Genomic DNA, 18585 nt, shown 5'->3' on the forward strand with positions numbered 1-18585 from the left:
TCAGAAAACAATGCCTCAATCCCATGAAACAATAAGAAAGAAATGAGTCTTCCTCCTCCTCATGTCCTTCACCTTCCCAAGAACCTATTCCTCAGGCTTCTAAAGCATGCCCACCTCCTCCAGGGAACCCACTGAGGTGCCTCATAAGCCCGGTGTTATGTGATGGGAAGGCATGATCAGTTATTTCTGCAACATTGGCCAGTGAATTGGTCTGTCATTTCAGAAACATCAGGATTGTAGGTTCTTTAAATCCATGGCCCTAGGATGAAGAATGAGCTTTTATTCTCGTGTGTGTGTGTGTGTGTGTGTGTGTGTGTGTGTGTGTGTGTGTATAGTGAGAATGAGGGTGTAGCAGCAGAAGACTGGGAGTTTTCTGAACTCCTTTAATTCACAATACTGTCTTCATACAGTGCTCTCATGTTTGGTAGTTGGGCTGTACATTTTCCTATTATAAATAAATTTCTTTTGAAGCTGGTTAAGACTTTGGAGATCACCTTCTCCCCCTACTCTCCTGCCCCGCCCATTCCAACTTCCATTGGTGGAGGAGGAAGCAAAGGTCGAGAGAGAACAGATGTCCTGCCCATGAAGACTCTGCCTGTAAACAGTGAATTGGAATCTAAGTCCAGATGCTTATCATAGAAATCCAGCAGATGCCCCAAAATGTAACTGACTTGAGTTGTTCACAGACTTTCCTTTTCCTTTTGCAGGCAGTGCTGAGCCCTCTCATAGCCATCGCACTGAAAATATCCCAGATTCATGAGAGAACTGGCCGGAGGGGACCCACTGTCATCACCTGAGTAGCGGAAAGATCACTCATCAGGGCCAAAGAGAGTGCTCAGCGGGAGATGCTTCACTGATGCCTTCTTGCTACCTGTTTGTGCCTCTTATGACTTTGGAAAAACAAAAGATATTTTGCTTTTGGGGGACAGAGGGTGGGTGGGAAAAGAAAAAAATTCCATTTGGTTTTGGTTTTGTCCCATTCCTCCAAATGCAACAGGGCCTTTAGCTGTCTGTTAAAGCTGCACAATCATTTGATATCTACATTTCGTCACACAAAGGAACCTCCCCTTTTGACAATGACTGGGCTAGGCAGCTGTTAATCACAACATCTGTGCATCATTGGTGCCAAGCGAGAGAATGTTCTAAAATCACAAGAGAGAACAGTGCCAGAATTAAGCTGACCCTAAGTCCCAGGTGCCCCTGGGCAGGCAGAAGGAAACACTCCGAGTATGGAGAAGGGTTTAGCTTTTCATCCTATGTCAGGTCTACAATGGGGGAAGGTTTTATTACAGAACTCCCAACAGCCCATGTCACTCCTACCACCCACCTGATGGCCCTGCCTCCCCCATCCCATCCCCAACATCCCTGTACCACCTTCTCTCACATCTTCTAAAGCTTTCTACAGATCACAATGGCACACTTCCAACAAAATATATCAATAGGTGTTTTCCTCTCTTATTTTGTAAACAATATTATTTTAGCTATTAAGCTGGATACCTTCTTTCAAATTCAGCCATTCAGTTGTAAAGGTGGGAAGAAGTTTCTTGACAAGACTCTGCAATTAAATGCTTACAATTTGGGGAGACCCTTCCTTGATTACATCAAGTATGTTGGTACATGGGTTTATACAAGTTCCTCTTGAGAAGACAAAAAGACCACCATGTGTGAGAGCTCTTTGACTTTGCCAATAGGGGCCTATCTTAATGCACTTGTTTGGACACGGTTCTGATCTTATTTGTAATGGCTGCAAAAGGAGAGGATGAAATGCTGTAAAAGTAGGAAATGAAGTGGATGCTGGAAGAAAATGTAATTGGTGGTACAGCTATGGGCCGGATGATGGAGGGGAGGGTGGGGACCCCTGCCAGCAAGCAGGGGGTCACAGCTGGCTTTCCTTGCTTAGGAAAAGGGTACTGCAGCTCCAGCAGCCTCCTCTGTACCCAGCCAGGACACCCGTGGGACCTGTTTGCATCTGTTTTGCTTCTTTGGGAACGGCACAGTCACTTATCCTGCCATTTGCGGAGATGACCTGGTGCACTTTGACTGTTGAGCAATGCATTATTGCTGTAGTCAAGGTTAGTGCAAGCAAGGAAACATTCCCAGTAAGGTATTTGTTTCCATTTTCTGTCTATGCTTCTGTCAGAAACTTGCTAGGACATTTAGTGGCCAATAAAAAAGAAATTCCTAATTTCAACCTTATCCAAGGATTGTGGGTTTTTACTTATTTGTTTGTTTCGCCATTTGATAAACTCCAGTACTGGTGACCTATCCTGATAAATCTGCCTTTCAGAAAAACCGCAAGGGCTGTTTTTCACTATTATGACTAGAGACATGTATTAAATGGAACAGAAAAGGTAAGTTACTCAAAACTGCCTTTGGGAGTCAGCAGAAACTGAAATGGCATCTAGACCTCCACTGTAACTGTCTTCATTTCAAAATAATAGGAAGGTGACTTTGAGCTGAGATTCTAAAACAAAAAAAAAAAAACCTTTCAAGATTGATAACCATTGGAGTAAAATTCCATAGCCTTGGTTCTCAAGGTCTTGTCTCATGAGTGGACGTCCATGCTAGCCATCCATGTGTTCATTAATCACGGATGTGTTAGTCAGGACACTCAGATGTATTCTTAGGTGTATCAGCTCTAGGTAAGAAAATACTTATTTATTTTCTCAAGTTGTCGAACTTTTAATGATCTCTAACTTGTAAGTTCAAATGTAAATTAGTCCTTACATAAAAATTATATTTCTTTGTTTTGATATGGAGTCATGTGTGGCCAGTAGCCCAAATATATATTTACCCAGCAGTCCATCCATTCATCCATCCATCTGTTGATTCATTCATTCATTCATTCAGTGAACATTGATTGAGCAACTCATCTAGGCAGGGTTCTGTTTTAGATGGGGCAGAGAAATTGATGAAACATTATTCCTGATCTTATAAGATTATAATTTGGGAATAGGAGGCTATGACAAACATACACAAATAATCAGATAAAAATGTTACAGGAGGCACAAACAATGTGCTGTGGGACTACACAGAGAGAGGCAATAGACTCAGAGATGGTGGCATGACAGCGGTTTCCCAAACAGTAGAGTTTCATGGGATTTGTAAGCATTTATAGAATTTCATCAAGGGTGAGTGAAGTCAGCAGATAGGCTAGGAATTGAGGGTTAGGATGGCTGGAGAGGAGACTTGCTTGGGGTCTCCTGAGGAGGTGGCTTGATGCATGGGGTTGAAGTGGGCACAGGGTTGTGAATGTCAGGCAGAGCAAAGCCTTGGGCCCAGCCACCAGAAGAAGCAGCTGCGTAGCTGCCTATTTTTACAGAGATTTTTTCAGCTATGTTGTCAAGGGAAGGTCTTTTGGTGGGTCTAGGATACAGTCACTCTCTGGAACCTGCTCTGATTCACATTGCCAAGATATTATTTCTGCCTTACATGAAATCCAAACTTCTCTTGCCAAACTATATGTGTATGACCTCTTGCCTAATTCTCAGGAGAGGAGAGAGGCAGGAAGTCACTGTTCCCCATATAATGTTCTTTATATTCTTAAAGATGAAGCTCTAGGCTGGGCATGGGGGCTCACACCTGTTATCCCAGCACTTTGGGAGGCTGAGGTGGGTGGATCACTTGAGGTCAGGAGTTTGAGACCAGCCTGGCCAAAATAGTGAAACACTGTCTCTACCAAAAATACAAAAATTAGCCAGATGTGGTGGTGCATGCTTGTAATCCCAGCTACCCAGGAGGCTGAGGCAGGCTAATAGCTTGAGCTCAGTAGGTGGACATTGCCATGAGCCGAGATGGAGCAGCGTGTACTCCAAGCTTGAGCAACAGAGCAAGACTCTATCTAAAAAAAAAAAAAAAAAAAAAAAAAAAGGACTTGTAGTCACTGCTTTTTAAGAGTAAATGACTTGGCCAGGCATAGTGGCTCACGCCTGTAATCCCATCACTTTGGGAGGCCGAGGCAGGCAGATCACGAGGTCAGGAATTCGAGACCAGTCTGGCCAACATAGTGAAACCCCGTATCTACTAAAAATACAAAAAAAAAAAAAATAGCCAGGTATGGTGGTGTGTGCCTGTAATCCCAGCTATTCGGGAGGCTGAGGCAGGAGAATCGCATGAACCCAGGAGGCAGCAGTGAGCCAAGATGGTGCCATTGCACTTCAGCCCAGGTGACAATGTGAGACTCCGTCTCAAAAAAAAAAAAAGAAACAGAGTAAATAAAGGTCCAAAATTTCGTGGGAATTGCAAAAGTCAATCATACAGGAAACTATGGATAGAGTATGGCAACTGCCAGGGCAACTCTGGTGATCTGCTGTTACAGAGGGGTTCACTCATTACACCATGTGCCTGCAGAAAAATGGCAAGCAACACGATACATCACATGCTGGTTTTCAACCAGGGCGGGTGTTTGGAAATGTGTGTGTATTTGCCAGAGAGGCATTTAGTGGCAGTAGTAGGAAAGCAAACACGCTAAATATCCTTCCAGGCGTTAGCCAGTCCCCCAGAACAAAAATTTGTTTTGCGTCACCCAGGAATCTTGAGTTTATTAAATGTCCTTGAAAATAGATAGGCAGTCATTATTAAAATGAGATCGTTTATCAACTTGTACTGATCTGAGTGCAGTATACATCCACAGTATTTGCAGGACAAATTGTGTTGCATGACATTATAGGCGGAAGGGCTTGCATGTGACATGCAGGCTTTCTGCACAGGAAGTCTCAGCTTCATGCACAGTCCCATGGATCAGTGTAAGGCATGGGATTTACTTTGACATTCATATGGGTGTGGGGAATTTGAAAAGCATCTGCAGGAGCTGGTAATGATATAACTGTGTGACTCCATTCCGTTGCTGGATCACGCACTGGATACTCTCAAAACATGTGGACACTGAAATCCCAGACACCTGTCTTAAGGAGCTTCCCATCCCTGAGTATAGAAAGGTCTGAGAAACTGTGTGCCTTTGGAAATAATGTAACTGCCAGTAAATCAGTCTTTGGCCCTTTGACAGTTACAAACAGCAAGAGATTATCCGAAGCAGCAGAGCTTACAGAATGTCTGTTCCACTCCGACCAGCTGGAGTCCTTACTAGAAGAAATAGCCCATGCAGTTGACAGCCCACTTGGTATGTGAGTCAGCCTAGGTTGTCATGGAACCTTACAGAATATGGAGAAGATATAGATTATAAGTCCATGTCTTTATCATCTTTCCATGCCTGTTTGCACCTAATATGTGCCCTGCAATGCAGGGGAGCTAGAGCAATGCCTCACCAAAGACAGTATATTTAAATAGAATCTTAAATGATAGATAGGAGTGTCATTAAAAGCAATGGTAAGGTTTTGCATGGAGGGTCGAAAATGAACACAGTACATCTCAGATATGCAAAAGATGCAGTATAACTTATTCTATAATTGAGGATAACTGACCTTATCCTTACCTTCTGGAGTGGTGGTAAGGCCTACTCAAACTTTCTGCTCAAAGGGACATTATGAGATTACAATACTGGAGGGTCTTCAACTCTGAGAACTTCCCTTCCCCATTGACATGTGAACCTACCATCCACAATTGAGAGAAGAGAATGAGCAAAGACTTGTAGTAGGGATTTTTCTCTTTTCACTTTCTTATGTTGCAAGTGCTCTCCCTGTCATTCATGGAACTGTGGTTTCCAGTCCATGACCATTAATTTTATAAACCTGAGAAGGAAGAGCAGAGGCAGTATCTATTTACCTTGAGTGAATCATCTAGGGGATGACTAATATAGTATTATGAACCGCAATCAGATACTTTTGTCTGATTTGTCCAGTGGATTTTAATTGCTGGGTCTCTCAAATGTAGAATTTGCTTTGTGTTCTACCCTTGTTCTTGACACATGATTCAGAGTATATATGCTTAAATCAACAAATAACTATTAGCATTTTATTTTCAAAAAGATACACCCAGGTTATTTTCCAGATCAATAGTTAGAGTTCAATAATGTTTGGGTTTGCAGAAAGATCAACTCATTCTGACACTGTTAGTTTAACCAGATGATAATACTTTGAACTATGGTCTTTTATTGATTTTTTTTCTGATGCAAAAAAAATAGCAAAAGAAAAATTTAAGCACAAAATTTATTGCAGTAAATAGATTAAAACTATTTCTTATGTAAACCAAAATCAACATTTGTTTCTCTTGACTACCAGTAGTTGGAAAAACCATCTATTACAAATGCAAACTCTGGAGAAAAGACCAATGATGGTGCTTGTTCAAGTCAGTGAATGTGCTCAGACCACCAGGGAGAATTTCAGGCTAACTCTCTTAGTAGAGTGATAGAAAGAGATGACAAGAGAGGAATAATAAATATACATTACTAATAAATGATCACTTCCTTATTGGACAACCATGAGTGACCTTCATATTTTTATGCCGTCAATGCCAAGGATTTAAATAACAGATTCCCAAATTCATGCTTCATGGACAAGGATTTCCTTTTATGAAGCTTCTTTTGCATTTGTCAGGATACACTTTATCTATGCACTCAGCAATGATGGAGAAGAGGAGCCCACAAAGGAGGCTCCATCCCATCTTGACCACCCTCTTCCTCTTTGAATGATCTACATCCTTCTCACCGACTGTCTAAAGCCCTTCCTGTGCCCATTCACCAAGGGCTGTCTCCATTGTGAATCATTCTTCATCATCCATGTAACGATCAGGGGGAAGCTATGCTATGAGGCGAGGGACCAGTTTCTAGGCAGAAAACCTGGAGGACATTTTGCATATTTTAAAAGAAGCCGATTAACCTTAAAGCAATCTCTGCTGCTTCTCCAAGGGCTTTAAGATATTGCAGCAACCCTGGGGCTCCACTTTCTGTTACAGCCCATTTTCTGAAGGGAGAGAGAAATCCAAACCGTCTCCTAGAAGGAGAGAAGTTAGACAGGGCTACCTAGCTCACAAGTATGAAGTAAGCCAGTCCTCCCATGTCCCTCTAGGGACCCTTCTTCACCCTCCTAGAAGTCATTGTGTTATTGGAAAAGTTTCTTAGCTTCTCAAAATCTCAGTTTTATGCACTTGTAAAATGGGAATAATCATAGTGCCTATCTCTTAAAGATGGAATGGGGGCTAACATGCATGAGAAGCTCATGGCACAGAGCCTGCCATATAACAGGCATTCCACACCTGTGAAGCCAGCATGAATGCCTCACTTGATAGAGGAGAAAACTGAGGCCGGAGAGATGAAGATCCTTGGCCCAAGTTCAAAAGCATCAGGCTGCACCTCTTTCTACCACCCTGCAACCAGACTTGTCCTCTTGTATTTAAAACACAAAACAATAAAATACAATAAAGTTGAAGAGAAACCATCAGATTGAAAAATGAATGTCCTGAGTCTAAAAGTCAAGATCTGTATCTTGAGACACAAGAAATTTCTGTTGATGATGAACATACACCATTAGAGTTTCTTTTCTTTCAAATTTTAGAGATTTATAAGGGAATTCTTTGAATTACATATAAATATTTTTTAAACTTTATAAGATTTATATCAAGTGGTATAATATCATCCATGGCCAGTACAAATTCCACCCTATACCCGGAATTCCATGTATTATGAATTAACTATTCTGTCTATTCCATTTGGGTCTATAAGCAATCTTATCACGTCTGTTTGCATAAGGACCTCTTTTTAAAAAACAGCTCATTTAACATTTTGTGTTTGAACCATCTTGAAGGCAAATATTACAGTCATTTTCCTTTTACATAGAAAAAATACACATCATGAAAATAAAATAATACAAAATAACATTCATGGGTTCCAAGGGCATATGTCCCAGGATGTGAAGTACTGCCTCACTCTGGTTGTATGGTCAGCTGGAGGCAACTAGCAAACAAGCTAATAACACCAAAGGCTGAACAATCCATAAATTAAATAACAAACCTTCCCTTTGAGGTTACTAGGTGATATAGAACAGGAAGGCATGTGGCTGTCCTGACAACCAGCATCTATTCCTCCCTGGCTGGAGATGAGGTGGTGGGAGGGAAATTGAGTAGAAGCAGAAAGAATCTCTGTAAGCAGAGCTCTCAGAGTAACACCTTTGGAGACCCAAGGCCTGCCGGGGTTAGGATTAGTGTGAATCCTCTGAAATGTCTGCTTGGTGTTGGCCACACCCTTCCAGGGCCCCTGGCCTGCCCTGCCCTGGCATGGTCAATTATGTCTGGAATTCAGGGCTGTCATCCCCTCCCCAAGCTCTTGTGTGGGGTCCCTGGTGTGGCTTTTCCTTCCACAGTCCCTTGTTTGCCTTTATCATCAGTAGCTGCTCCCCCACAGCGGCGGCATCATGAGTGCTGGAGAGCTTTCTCTGCCTCAGCACTCTTGGCCTTGCCTCTGGGCATCCTCTAAGGTTGCTGTCACCACCAAGCCGGCTATGGACTCTCTATAAGATGGTGGGGCCTCTGGGTGGGAGTCATTTCCATCCTGGAATTCTAGGCCCGTCTCTGTATATAGAGGTGGAGGAATGCCAGAGGCCTCTCTCTCTGCAGGACAGTTCTGCTTTTCCACCTCAAGGCTCTCTTCATAAGCTGGAGGGTAAAAGTCTGGCCTAGGGGACAAAACAGCACAAATATGCATGCGTTATTTAGGCATTAATGCCAAAGAGGCAGACGGCTGCCTCTCTCAGCTCAAATTGTGCAAAGCTAAACTGTTAAGAAACATGGATTTTTGAAACAGATGTACCTCTTACTGGCATCACCAGTTTTTTAAAAATGTGCTGCTCTTCCAAAAGAACCTTTTTATCAGCCACAGGATGCCTGCCTCTAGTCATATTTTTTTCCCAGTGGGTTATGCCAAGCCATTCCTTCTCTATTGCTCATTCACTCATGGAAACAGGGCCATTCAGTGTGAGATCCTTGTCAACAGTAGAGGAGGTGGGGGCTTTGGAAAGGGAACTTCTCTCTACCGAGTACTTAGTCCATTCACATCCTTGCTCCCTTTCTCACATGGCATCATCCCCTCAATTGCACTCACTTTCTCTGATCATCACAGTCAACAAAATAATGAATGAAAACCAACTTTGTGCTGATCCCTGAACTATACTAGATGCCCCATCTCTATCCTAACACCCTTTCAAGACTCAGTAGCTAGTTTCAAAGAAAACATACAAGCATACTCATTTCTTACATGATACCAACTGACAACTTTATGCAGATTTCAATTGCAACCCTTTCTATGACAGTAGGCTAAAGCAGCCATTCGTTCGGGGGCTGATGTACTCTTGGCCATCTTGCCCAGCATTGCTAATTGCTAAATCCACCTGGCTTCTCCATCATGAATGAATCTGGGAGAGGGGGAGAGGAGAGGAAGAGAGACCGGTGAGCTCAGCTGAGTTGTGTATTTATAGAGCCATCCTTCCAGTGCCTACAGGGAGTGTTTATGGTGTGTAACCACAACAGAACAGGGACTGCCATTTGTAGCCACAACTCCATTCCAAATGTTACCAGGCCCAAAGCCAGTCGCTGAAGAAGTTGTCTACTGTAAGGCATAAATCTCAGCCTTCACTCGGAATAGCCAAGGCTGAGTCATGGGGCACATGTGTAAAGGCATTTTACACAGAAAGGTGAGCTGTTCCCTGGAGTGATTTGAAAGGTTCCAGGATGACTGCTGCCTACCCCAAATCCCAGCTACCTCTCCCAACCCCACCCTCCTTCAACTGCCATCCACATTCCCAGTCCCCTGAATTCCATCACTGGAGACCCATTTGCTTTGATATCTCAACCTGGGTATCCATTTTGAGTGCAAATGCTTTGGAGAAATGTGACTTCCCAGGCTGACTTGCTAGCCATTCTGTGTGGGATGAGCATCTAATTATATGCAGCGAGAAGAGGCAGTAAAATGGGGGTGTAACGATGTCCATAATTGACTTTCAAACATTTTGGCATACTGTAATATTATGCATGTGTTAGTCCATTTGAGCTATATCCTAAAGGCAATCAGTTACATGTATCAGAAATTCACACTCCAGAGGTAGTCCTCTAACATTTATACAAAAAGAAATCATCACTCTAGAGGCATCTTCTACAATCACTTCATTTATCATAATTTTTAATCAAACCCAGAAACTCTGCTGGTTAGTATAACACTGTAAATAAGTTTTGGTTTTCATACTTATCTTATTAAGTAGCATAAAGGATGCTGAAAGTGGATCTTCATGGGTAAGATTACTTGTATTCAAGATACGTAGAGTGGCTAAAATATTTTAGATATTTTCTACTCTTGCACAAAGAGGGCAAAATAATTTATAGTCTTGTAGCCTGTATCTTGAGAATGATGCCTAGGGTGTTATCCCTAAATGGTCCTGTGGCTAGCCAAGAATTAGGAGGTTTCTTGTTGCCTGATGCTGACCATAAGATTAACTTAATCTTTTTTCTTCTTGTGGTAAAATATATATAACATAAAATTTACTGTTCTTAAGTGTATAGTTCTGTGGCACTAAATATACTCATGTTGCTCTACAACCATCACCTTAAAACTCTGTACTCGTTAAACAATAAGTCCCCAATCTCTCCTTCCACCAGCCCCTGGAACCACTGTTCTACTTTCTGTGTCTACAAATTTGACTACGCTAGGTACTCATATAAGTGGAATCACACAATATTTGTCCTTTGTACCTGACTTGTTTCACTTAGCATAATGTTTTCAAGTTCATCCAAGTGGTGGCATGTGCCAGGATTTCCTTCCTTTTGAAGGCTAATATTCCATTGCATGTGTATACCACATTTTGTTTATCTACTCACCCATTGATGGACATTTGGGCTGTCTCCACCTTTGGGTTATTGTGAATAAATGTTGCTACAAGCATTGCTGTACAAACATCCATTTGAATCCCTGCTTTCAGTTCTTTTGTGTGTAAACTCAGAATGCAGAATTGCTGGATAAAATGATAATTCTATATTTAATGTATAGAGGAATCTCCACACTGTTTTCCACAGTGGTTGCCCCATTTTAACATTCCCACCAGCAATGCACAGGATTCCAGTTTCTTGACATCCTCAACAACACTTGCTGTTTGGTTTTGTATTTTGATGATAACTATCCTAAGGTGTGAGGTGGCGAGATAGAATGAATCTTACCTCTAGAATATTATCACCTTACCCTGAAGGAATGTTTTACGCAAGATGAGATCACAACACCTAAAAGGAGAGTAAACCGGGACTTCTCTGAGCTCACAGAGATTCCAGGACTCATTTTATGTTGGTTTCCTCATTTGTTGTGTGGCAGAATTTGGTCTGCGACTTGCTTTCCTTAGAACCTTAGAACCTGGTTATGGGAAGTAACAAACCATCACCTGCCACTAATTAATGACAGCTGCCATGATAAAACAAATGAGCCTGGGTTTCTAAATTGGCTTAGGTGGGTTTTCACTGGGGGTGGTGGTAGGGTTTCTCTGAGATGAGTTGCCCCTATATCATGGTTTTCCCCCAAAGGTGACACCATTCTTCCTAATAACAACCCCAGAGTAATTCCCTGACAATAAAGCTTTGGTTCTAGACAGCCCATGGGACATGCAAGTCGCTCCATAGTAGGATCAGAAATTACTCAGATCTTAACACAGCTCAGACCATCTCAGCCCTCCTTGGTCCCTCTGCTTGTCAGCAAGTACCTGTCCACTGTGGCCAGGGGCAGGGCCCCATGAGCAAGGTGTTGTCCAAGCACATGCCTCAACACTCCTTTGCGTTCCGTCACCTGGCGGTAGTTGCTCCAGAAAATTCCACTCAGAAGGATCACAAACCCCAGAGGCAGAAGCAAATAGGCCGCAATCAGGCTCCCCTGACAGTTGAATATGGAGTCCCAGGAAATGAAGAAGGCCCCCAGGCAGACCATCAGGAAACCCATCAGGAGGGCAAGAGCACAGAGAACGAGGCCAGTTCTGTTCTGCATCCTTGCACCTCAGGAACCCAGCACCTGACCCTGCCGCTCCTCTGCTTCCCTGCTTGCTCCAAGAGAATGAGCTCATTAGCCAGCTTGCAGCTTTATACGCTCTGGGACCCACTGGCCTTTGGACAATTAAATGAAACAGGCACTTAGAAGCTATTCATTAACCATTGAAAGTAACTGTAATATCCTCGGAGAATCAGCCAAAAAACAGCATTGTATACTGCAGGAAGGAGTGGCTTCGTGTAGCTGTTTTGCTCTTAAGAGTTGGGTGGGACACTCAGCTGTTCCCAGTTTGGCCCTCCTTTGATTAAAAGGCACTGGTCTCTTAATCCCCATGGAGGGCAATTCCCCACTAAAAGCTGGAGAAGTTAGCATTCTTTAAAGAACGATCTTTGTGGTTTGGTAAGAAATCCCTTCCTGATTCCTTCTCCCTTTCTCTGTACTAAAAAGGCATTTCTTCAAGGTTGTTAACATGTTTGTCTTGCCTCCCTCAACGAATCCCCACTTATTGCCCCCACACTATGATACTGGAATAATTCCAAGACAAAAGTTCAGAATGTGAACTCCGCGATTCCTGCTCTGTTGACAAGATGAAGAGCTTGAGTGGGAGGGGAAGGAGAGTGCTGGAGAGAAGGACTATAACAGTCAGAGCCTCGGGAATTTGGGGGGATTTGGGGCCTGTAATTCCTGCAATCTTTCCGCCTTCAAAAAGTACATATGAAATATAATTCATTTTAGAGGATGCTGCTAAAAATGTTCCCTGTCCTCTCCTCCACACCTCTGCTCTACGTAGCATTGCCTCAAAAAATCTTTCCAACGCCAGCCTTCTGTTTCCTGGCTGGAATTTGTTTTCTTTAGCTTGACTGTCTTTGATTGTGGATAGCTTATTTCAGACTTGGTGTATGCCCCGGCTCTGCCCTTTTTTATTTGATACTGTGGCATGTCTCTGCCAAAACCCATAGGAACCCTGGGTTGCTTTTACTCAAGATAGCTTCAGTTCCTCTTTGCGGCTGTTCCACTCCACTACTCAATTACCATTGTTTTCCATTTACTTTCCCAATGAGAGAAGCAGTTTTTTGTGCCATGACCTAGTAATCCCTCATATAACCTTTAGTCTCATACCCACCATCTCCTTAGCTCTACCTTCATGTTAGGGCTGGGAGACATGGATATTAGGAAGACACTATGGATCAAAAACTATATAAGGCACTTCTCCATTCCAACCCTTAGCCCTTACCTTTATTAGCTTCAGTTTTAACCTTGAACTACCTTGATCTTCTAGTCTTGATATTGTCTTTGTAATCTTAAAACAGCTCTTATTCCCTCCTTCTCTAAACCATGAGATAGAAGATTTCTAAGATGATCCCTAAGGATCCCACCTCCTGATATTCATGTCTTTGTGTAAGTAATCCTCTCCCCTGAGTGTAGGCTGGACCTAGTGACTTGATTTTAATCAATAGAATATGGTAAAGGTGTTAGGAAGTTACTTCCATGGAGGCTACCCAAGATTGTGGTTTTCATCTTTCTAGCAGACTCTCTCTATTGCCCTCTTGGCTTGCACCCTTTGAAGAAGGAAGCTGCCATATTGGAGAGACCCATGAGGCAAGGAATTGAGGGCAGTTTCTGGCCAACAGTCAGTGAAGAACTGAGGCCCTTAGTCCATCAGCCCATAAGGAACTGCATCCTGTCAATGACCACGTGAACTTGGAATCGAATCCTCGTCCCGCTGAGCCTTGAGATGACTCTACTCCCAAGCATCACCTTGACTAAGTGACCCTGAAGTAGAGGACCCAGGTAAGTCATACTCGGATTCCTGACCCACAGAAGCTGTGAGATAAGATGTTTCAGCCAGGATCCTAGATGCCACAAGATGGCAAGAGCCATAATCAACGAATGCATTATGATCAAATCATTTCATGTTATGTGGATGTGACTATTTTAACAAATAAAAGAGGTCAAAAGTTTAAAAAATGTATATTTTAAAAATATGCTAAGTTTTGTGGCAATATTTTAGGCAGTAGTAGATAACTAAAAAAATTCTCTTAAGACTTTGAAAATCAGAGGAGACAATCAGTGCTAAGTATTTATCACAGTACCTGGCCCAGAGAGTGCCCTATGAAGGTTATCTGTAATCACCCTCACCAATATTGTTATTATCAATGCTGTCATCATTCCAAAAATCTGTGGAAGACCCAGGACCCCCAGCTGAAATGTCTGCACTAGGAGTTGGGTCCCAGGAACAGGTAAATGGTAAAGTCCCAGCATAATGTTAGGAATCAGGTGACGGAGGAAGAGTACTCTCAATGGGAACTGCCCATCAGACAGCTGGGCTTCTCTGTTTTAGACAAAAATGGAGGCAGAAATTAGACTGGGGTTATGACAGGCCAGGCCTCATTCTTGTGATCACATGAACATATGAGCAAATAAGTTTCTCTGTAGTTTTTCCTCCTTCATGCCAATAAAGTACACTAGAACCATTGCCTTCTAGTTTGCCAGACGGTTCCTTCCCCTCCAATGCCCTTTGAGGAGGCTCCTGTCATTCCACAGCAGTGTGGTGGTGGTGGTGGTGGTGTGGTTTTGGTGAGAAATTAGGTATGGAAGAGCAAAATCCAGGAAGTGGCAGGGGGATGGAAAGACTCAGTCCCTTTACATAAAATTTACGTGAAATTAAGAATAGTTACTGGGCTCAGGGTATTTGAGGAATTTATTTTGGGCATCAAGGGGAAAGGGCTGGGAACATTTGCAGCATCTGTGGGAGGTAGATGAGAAAAGGAAAAAAAATCAACATGGAAATATGAAGTATCACAGGGAGCCATATTTCTTCAAAATGACTAAGAAATACTAATGAACACTACACAGTCTATCTGTGTAATAAAACTGTACCTGAAATACCTCCTAAATCTGTACAAATAAAAGTAAATAAACAAATTTAAAAGGCAAAAGAAAGAGAAATACTGTTGAGGTTATTTTGTATGTTTATGTTTATTATTAAATATACATTACTAAATAATTGCAATTTTTTTAACTTGACTCTGCTTCAGTTCCTCTTTTTGCCCATCATAAAACTTTATTATGAGTAATTAAAACTTCACTCGCGTCGGGGCGCGGTGGCTCAGGCCTGTAATCCCAGCACTTTGGGAGGCCGAGGCGGGTGGATCACGACGTCAGGAGATCGAGACCATCCTTGCTAACACGGTGAAACCCCATCTCTACTAAAAATACAAAAAATTAGCCGGGTGTGGTGATGGGCAGTCCCAGCTACTCTGGAGGTTGAGGCAGGAGAATGGCGCGGACCCGGGACCCGGAGCTTGCAGTGAGCCGAGATCGCACCAGGGCACTCTAGCCTGGGCGACAGACGAGACTCCGTCTCAAACAAAAAAAAAAAAGAAAACTTTACTTGCTGGTAAAAAATTACCAATGCTTAAAATGGTAATTTTAATTATAAGAAAAATTAGGTTGAAAAGATAGTGTGTTCCCTCTCATTGTCAAATAACATACAACGCTGCAGATAAAAACAGAGATCAGCATAGTTTTTAGGAACTACACTTCACCCTCAAATTTATTTGGATACCTGGAAATTCATTTGCCATCATCAATCTTAGGTTGACTTATTATAAACTGGTTAACACAATTGAGCATCATAGCATCTTGAGACAGTTCTGGTTTACTTACACTGGTTTACAGTGTAAGTAAACCACCACTGTACTTTACAGTAATAACACAAAACCAACATCGTACTGTAAGCAAAAGACGCTGTTATCATGTGTTATTATGAAGAGTTATTATGAAGGTTGTCATTGTTGTGCATACTTTCTTTTTTCTGAAAATATTTGATCTTTACTTTTTGTGTGCTTTGTAATATGTGCTATGAGTGTAGTCATACATATATGGAGATTATATATTAAGCTATATCTATATCGGGTACGTGCCCACTTTTTTAACTTTGAAGTTCAGAGGTACATGTGCAGGTTCGTTATATAGGTAAACTTGTGTCATGGGGGTTTGTTGGACAGATTATTTAATCACCCAGGTATTAAACCTAGTACCCATTAGTTATTTTTCCTGATCTTCTCCCTCCTCCCACCCTCCACCCTCCAATAGGACCCAGTGTCTGTTGGTCCCTTCTTTGTGTCCATGTGTTTTGATCACTTAGCTCCCACTTATAAATGAGAACATGCAGTAAATATGTTTTCTGTTCCTGTGTTAGTTTGATGATAATGGCCTCCAGCTCCATCCATATCCATACAAAGGACATGATCTTGTTCTTTCTTATGGTTCCATAGTATTCCATGGTGTATATGTACCACATTTTCTTTATCCAGCCTATTATTGATGGGCATTTAGGTTGATTCCATGTCTTTGCTATTGTGAATAGTGCTGCAATGAACATATGTGTGCATGTGTCTTTATGATAGAATGATTTATACTCCCTTGGGTATATATCCAGCAATGGGATTGCTGGACTGAATGGCATTTCTGTCTTCAGGTCTTTGAGGAATCACCACACTGTCCTCCACAATGGCTGAACTAATTTACACTCCCACCAACAATGTATAAGCATTCCTTTTTCTCTACAACCTTGCCAGCGTCTGTTATTTTTTGACTTTTAACAATAGCCATTCTGGCTGGTGTTAGATAGTATATCATTGTGGTTTTGATTTGCATTTCTCTAATAATCAGTGATGTTGAGCTTTTTTCACATGATTGTTGGTTGCATGAATGTCTTCTTTCTGCTTCAGTTCTAAACCACATGGCTCACTGCTGTATAAGCATTATTCCCCTTTTGTGCCTCAAAAATGACCAAGAGTCACTAAAACCAATTACTTGTAATTTTAAACAATTTTTATTACTTGCAGTTTCCCTCCTATTTATGTTGCAGTATGCCCTCTTTCCCCACACTGACTAGCAGTAATAACATTTTTGAAAAGGAAATGAAAGTAGACATACACTTGCTTTACTCACAGTGAAACAGCACAGACATGGAGAGAAAGCATCTTGTTCTTCAGCCATCTTGAAGGTGTAGAAGAAACCCTAGCAGAAGAGCAGTTGTGATAACAGAAGAGAAAATCAGGCCCCATTTTCAGGGCTGGGGCAAAATAAAAAGAATGTAATAAAGAGGCAGTCGAACACTAAGAAGTTGCCTTAAAGAGTCATTTCAGGAGCCTTTGGCCCTTTACCTGAGCTGTATCCTATCTTCTGGATCTGCCTTCTTTCCCATGCCAACTTTTCCACTTTCTCCCCCTTGCCACTACTCAGCACTGATTATGAGAGTAAGGGGCCATTTAAAGGTGGGAACACTGCAGAAGAGAGAGACTGATGATTCACCGAAGTTCACACACAGTATGGAACTGATGGGAAAATGGATACGCTGGAGGAGTATGGCTCACACCTCTAGAGAGAGAAAAGTTCTGGGACCCAGTGGAGGCCAAGCCAAAGTCCCCCATCGCTGTTTCCATCTCCTTCTCAAGAGATCCACCAAGGAAATGATCCCTTGCTTTTAAACTAGTCTATTTGCTTATTATTCTTCCTCTTAAAAATTCACCAATCAGCAGAAGTGTCTGACATGGCAATAAGCAACAACATGTTATTGGGTTGACAGTCAAATCATCTTAAACCATAATCACTCTTTCAATACTGTTCCTTTGAGCATGACAGACCCATGAGGATTGTTCTGAACACTGAGTGCCTTACCTTGCACATCAGAGCCCCCCAAACCTCACCCTTCTTTCAAACTCTCCTGTGCAATACACAAATGCCTTGGAACGTCTCACAGGCCTATGCACTCTAGTTTCCGTTTACCAGGCACATGGTCCAATACCCTTGTTTTGAAAACAGGAAGAGTATTGCTGTGAATGAGAAGTTGGTGGGGACTTTGGAAGGAAACTAATGGTGTGTAGAAGTTGTTGCATAGGAGGGCCATGGGGCCAAGAGCTGAGGCAGACTGGCCAGATTTCAGAAGGTCACTTTGGTTTAGGAAGTGAGGCTTTGTGGGAGGTAGGGAAGGTGCGCATATGTGTAGCAAGAGATGTCAGCCCTGCCTGATTTCATGGTGGTGATTACTGAGTGATTTCTGGATTAGCCTTTCACACTTGAGGGTTCACTGAGCACTGGCCACTTCCTCCTCTTTCCCATTCTTGTTTTCTTTGCTTTTGAAACCTTCCACCCACCCCTCCTTTTCCCCCAGTCAGGAGAAGATTTATATGAAGGTTTTTTTTTTTTTTTTTTTTTTTTTTGGTTGGCAAAGAACAGCTTCTTGCAAAGTGCATGGCACAGTAAGGTAAGCTGATGTGAGAGCAGCACTGAGGCCCCACTCACCCTGGGCAGAACCTAGTGGGTCTCCGGGCCCGGGGACTCTGTGGAGACCAGGACTAGGTGGAACCACGGGGCACTTGCCTAGAGTGTGAAATTTGTTGGGGATTTTGAGGGGTGGGGAGGGTGGAACTCAGTAATCAAGACAAATCATATTTTCCAGCAATGTTTTAAAAAATCGAATTGGCAGAATATGGCTCATGGGGCAGCAGCCTGTTTCTGTAAATAAAGTTGTGGTGAGGAAATTTGGTCCTGTCTTTCGGACAAACAGGAAGATACATTTTGTTCTAGAGAGAGGTCAATTTAATCCACAAATAAACCAGAACAAATTTAATTTATTTGGGGATCCTTGGAAAACTGAAAGAAGACCACACTTCTGT

At 42.4% G+C, this 18585-nt stretch overlaps 2 protein-coding genes and 1 long non-coding RNA gene across 3 annotated transcripts in view; 1 reads left to right on the forward strand and 2 right to left on the reverse strand.

The window, feature by feature from the left end:
• PGM5 (phosphoglucomutase 5) overlaps positions 1-1579 on the forward strand; it is a 189196-nt gene extending 187617 nt beyond the window's left edge. The window contains exon 11 of the mRNA XM_025359939.1: positions 708-1579. Within this exon, the coding sequence (XP_025215724.1) occupies positions 708-797 (90 nt within the window). The 3' untranslated portion in view covers positions 798-1579. The remainder of the gene's footprint in view (positions 1-707) is intronic.
• Positions 1580-6087: 4508 nt separating this feature from the next.
• On the reverse strand, positions 6088-11952 carry TMEM252 (transmembrane protein 252). Its single transcript, XM_025359940.1, has 2 exons — positions 11622-11952; positions 6088-8564 (listed from the first exon to the last, which is right to left on the reverse strand). Exons 1-2 carry the CDS (start codon positions 11897-11899, stop codon positions 8330-8332), a joined length of 513 nt encoding a protein of 170 aa, XP_025215725.1. The 5' UTR covers positions 11900-11952; the 3' UTR covers positions 6088-8329.
• A 2630-nt stretch (positions 11953-14582) lies between these two features.
• On the reverse strand, positions 14583-17631 carry LOC112608390. The gene is made up of 4 exons (XR_003115987.1): positions 17588-17631; positions 17074-17193; positions 16859-16982; positions 14583-14645 (listed from the first exon to the last, which is right to left on the reverse strand). It is a non-coding gene; the product is annotated as an uncharacterized LOC112608390 (long non-coding RNA).
• Between the last annotated feature and the right edge of the window lie 954 nt (positions 17632-18585).

The sequence above is a fragment of the Theropithecus gelada genome, chromosome 15, assembly GCF_003255815.1.
Source record: "Theropithecus gelada isolate Dixy chromosome 15, Tgel_1.0, whole genome shotgun sequence".
Taxonomy (NCBI): Eukaryota; Metazoa; Chordata; class Mammalia; order Primates; family Cercopithecidae; genus Theropithecus; species Theropithecus gelada.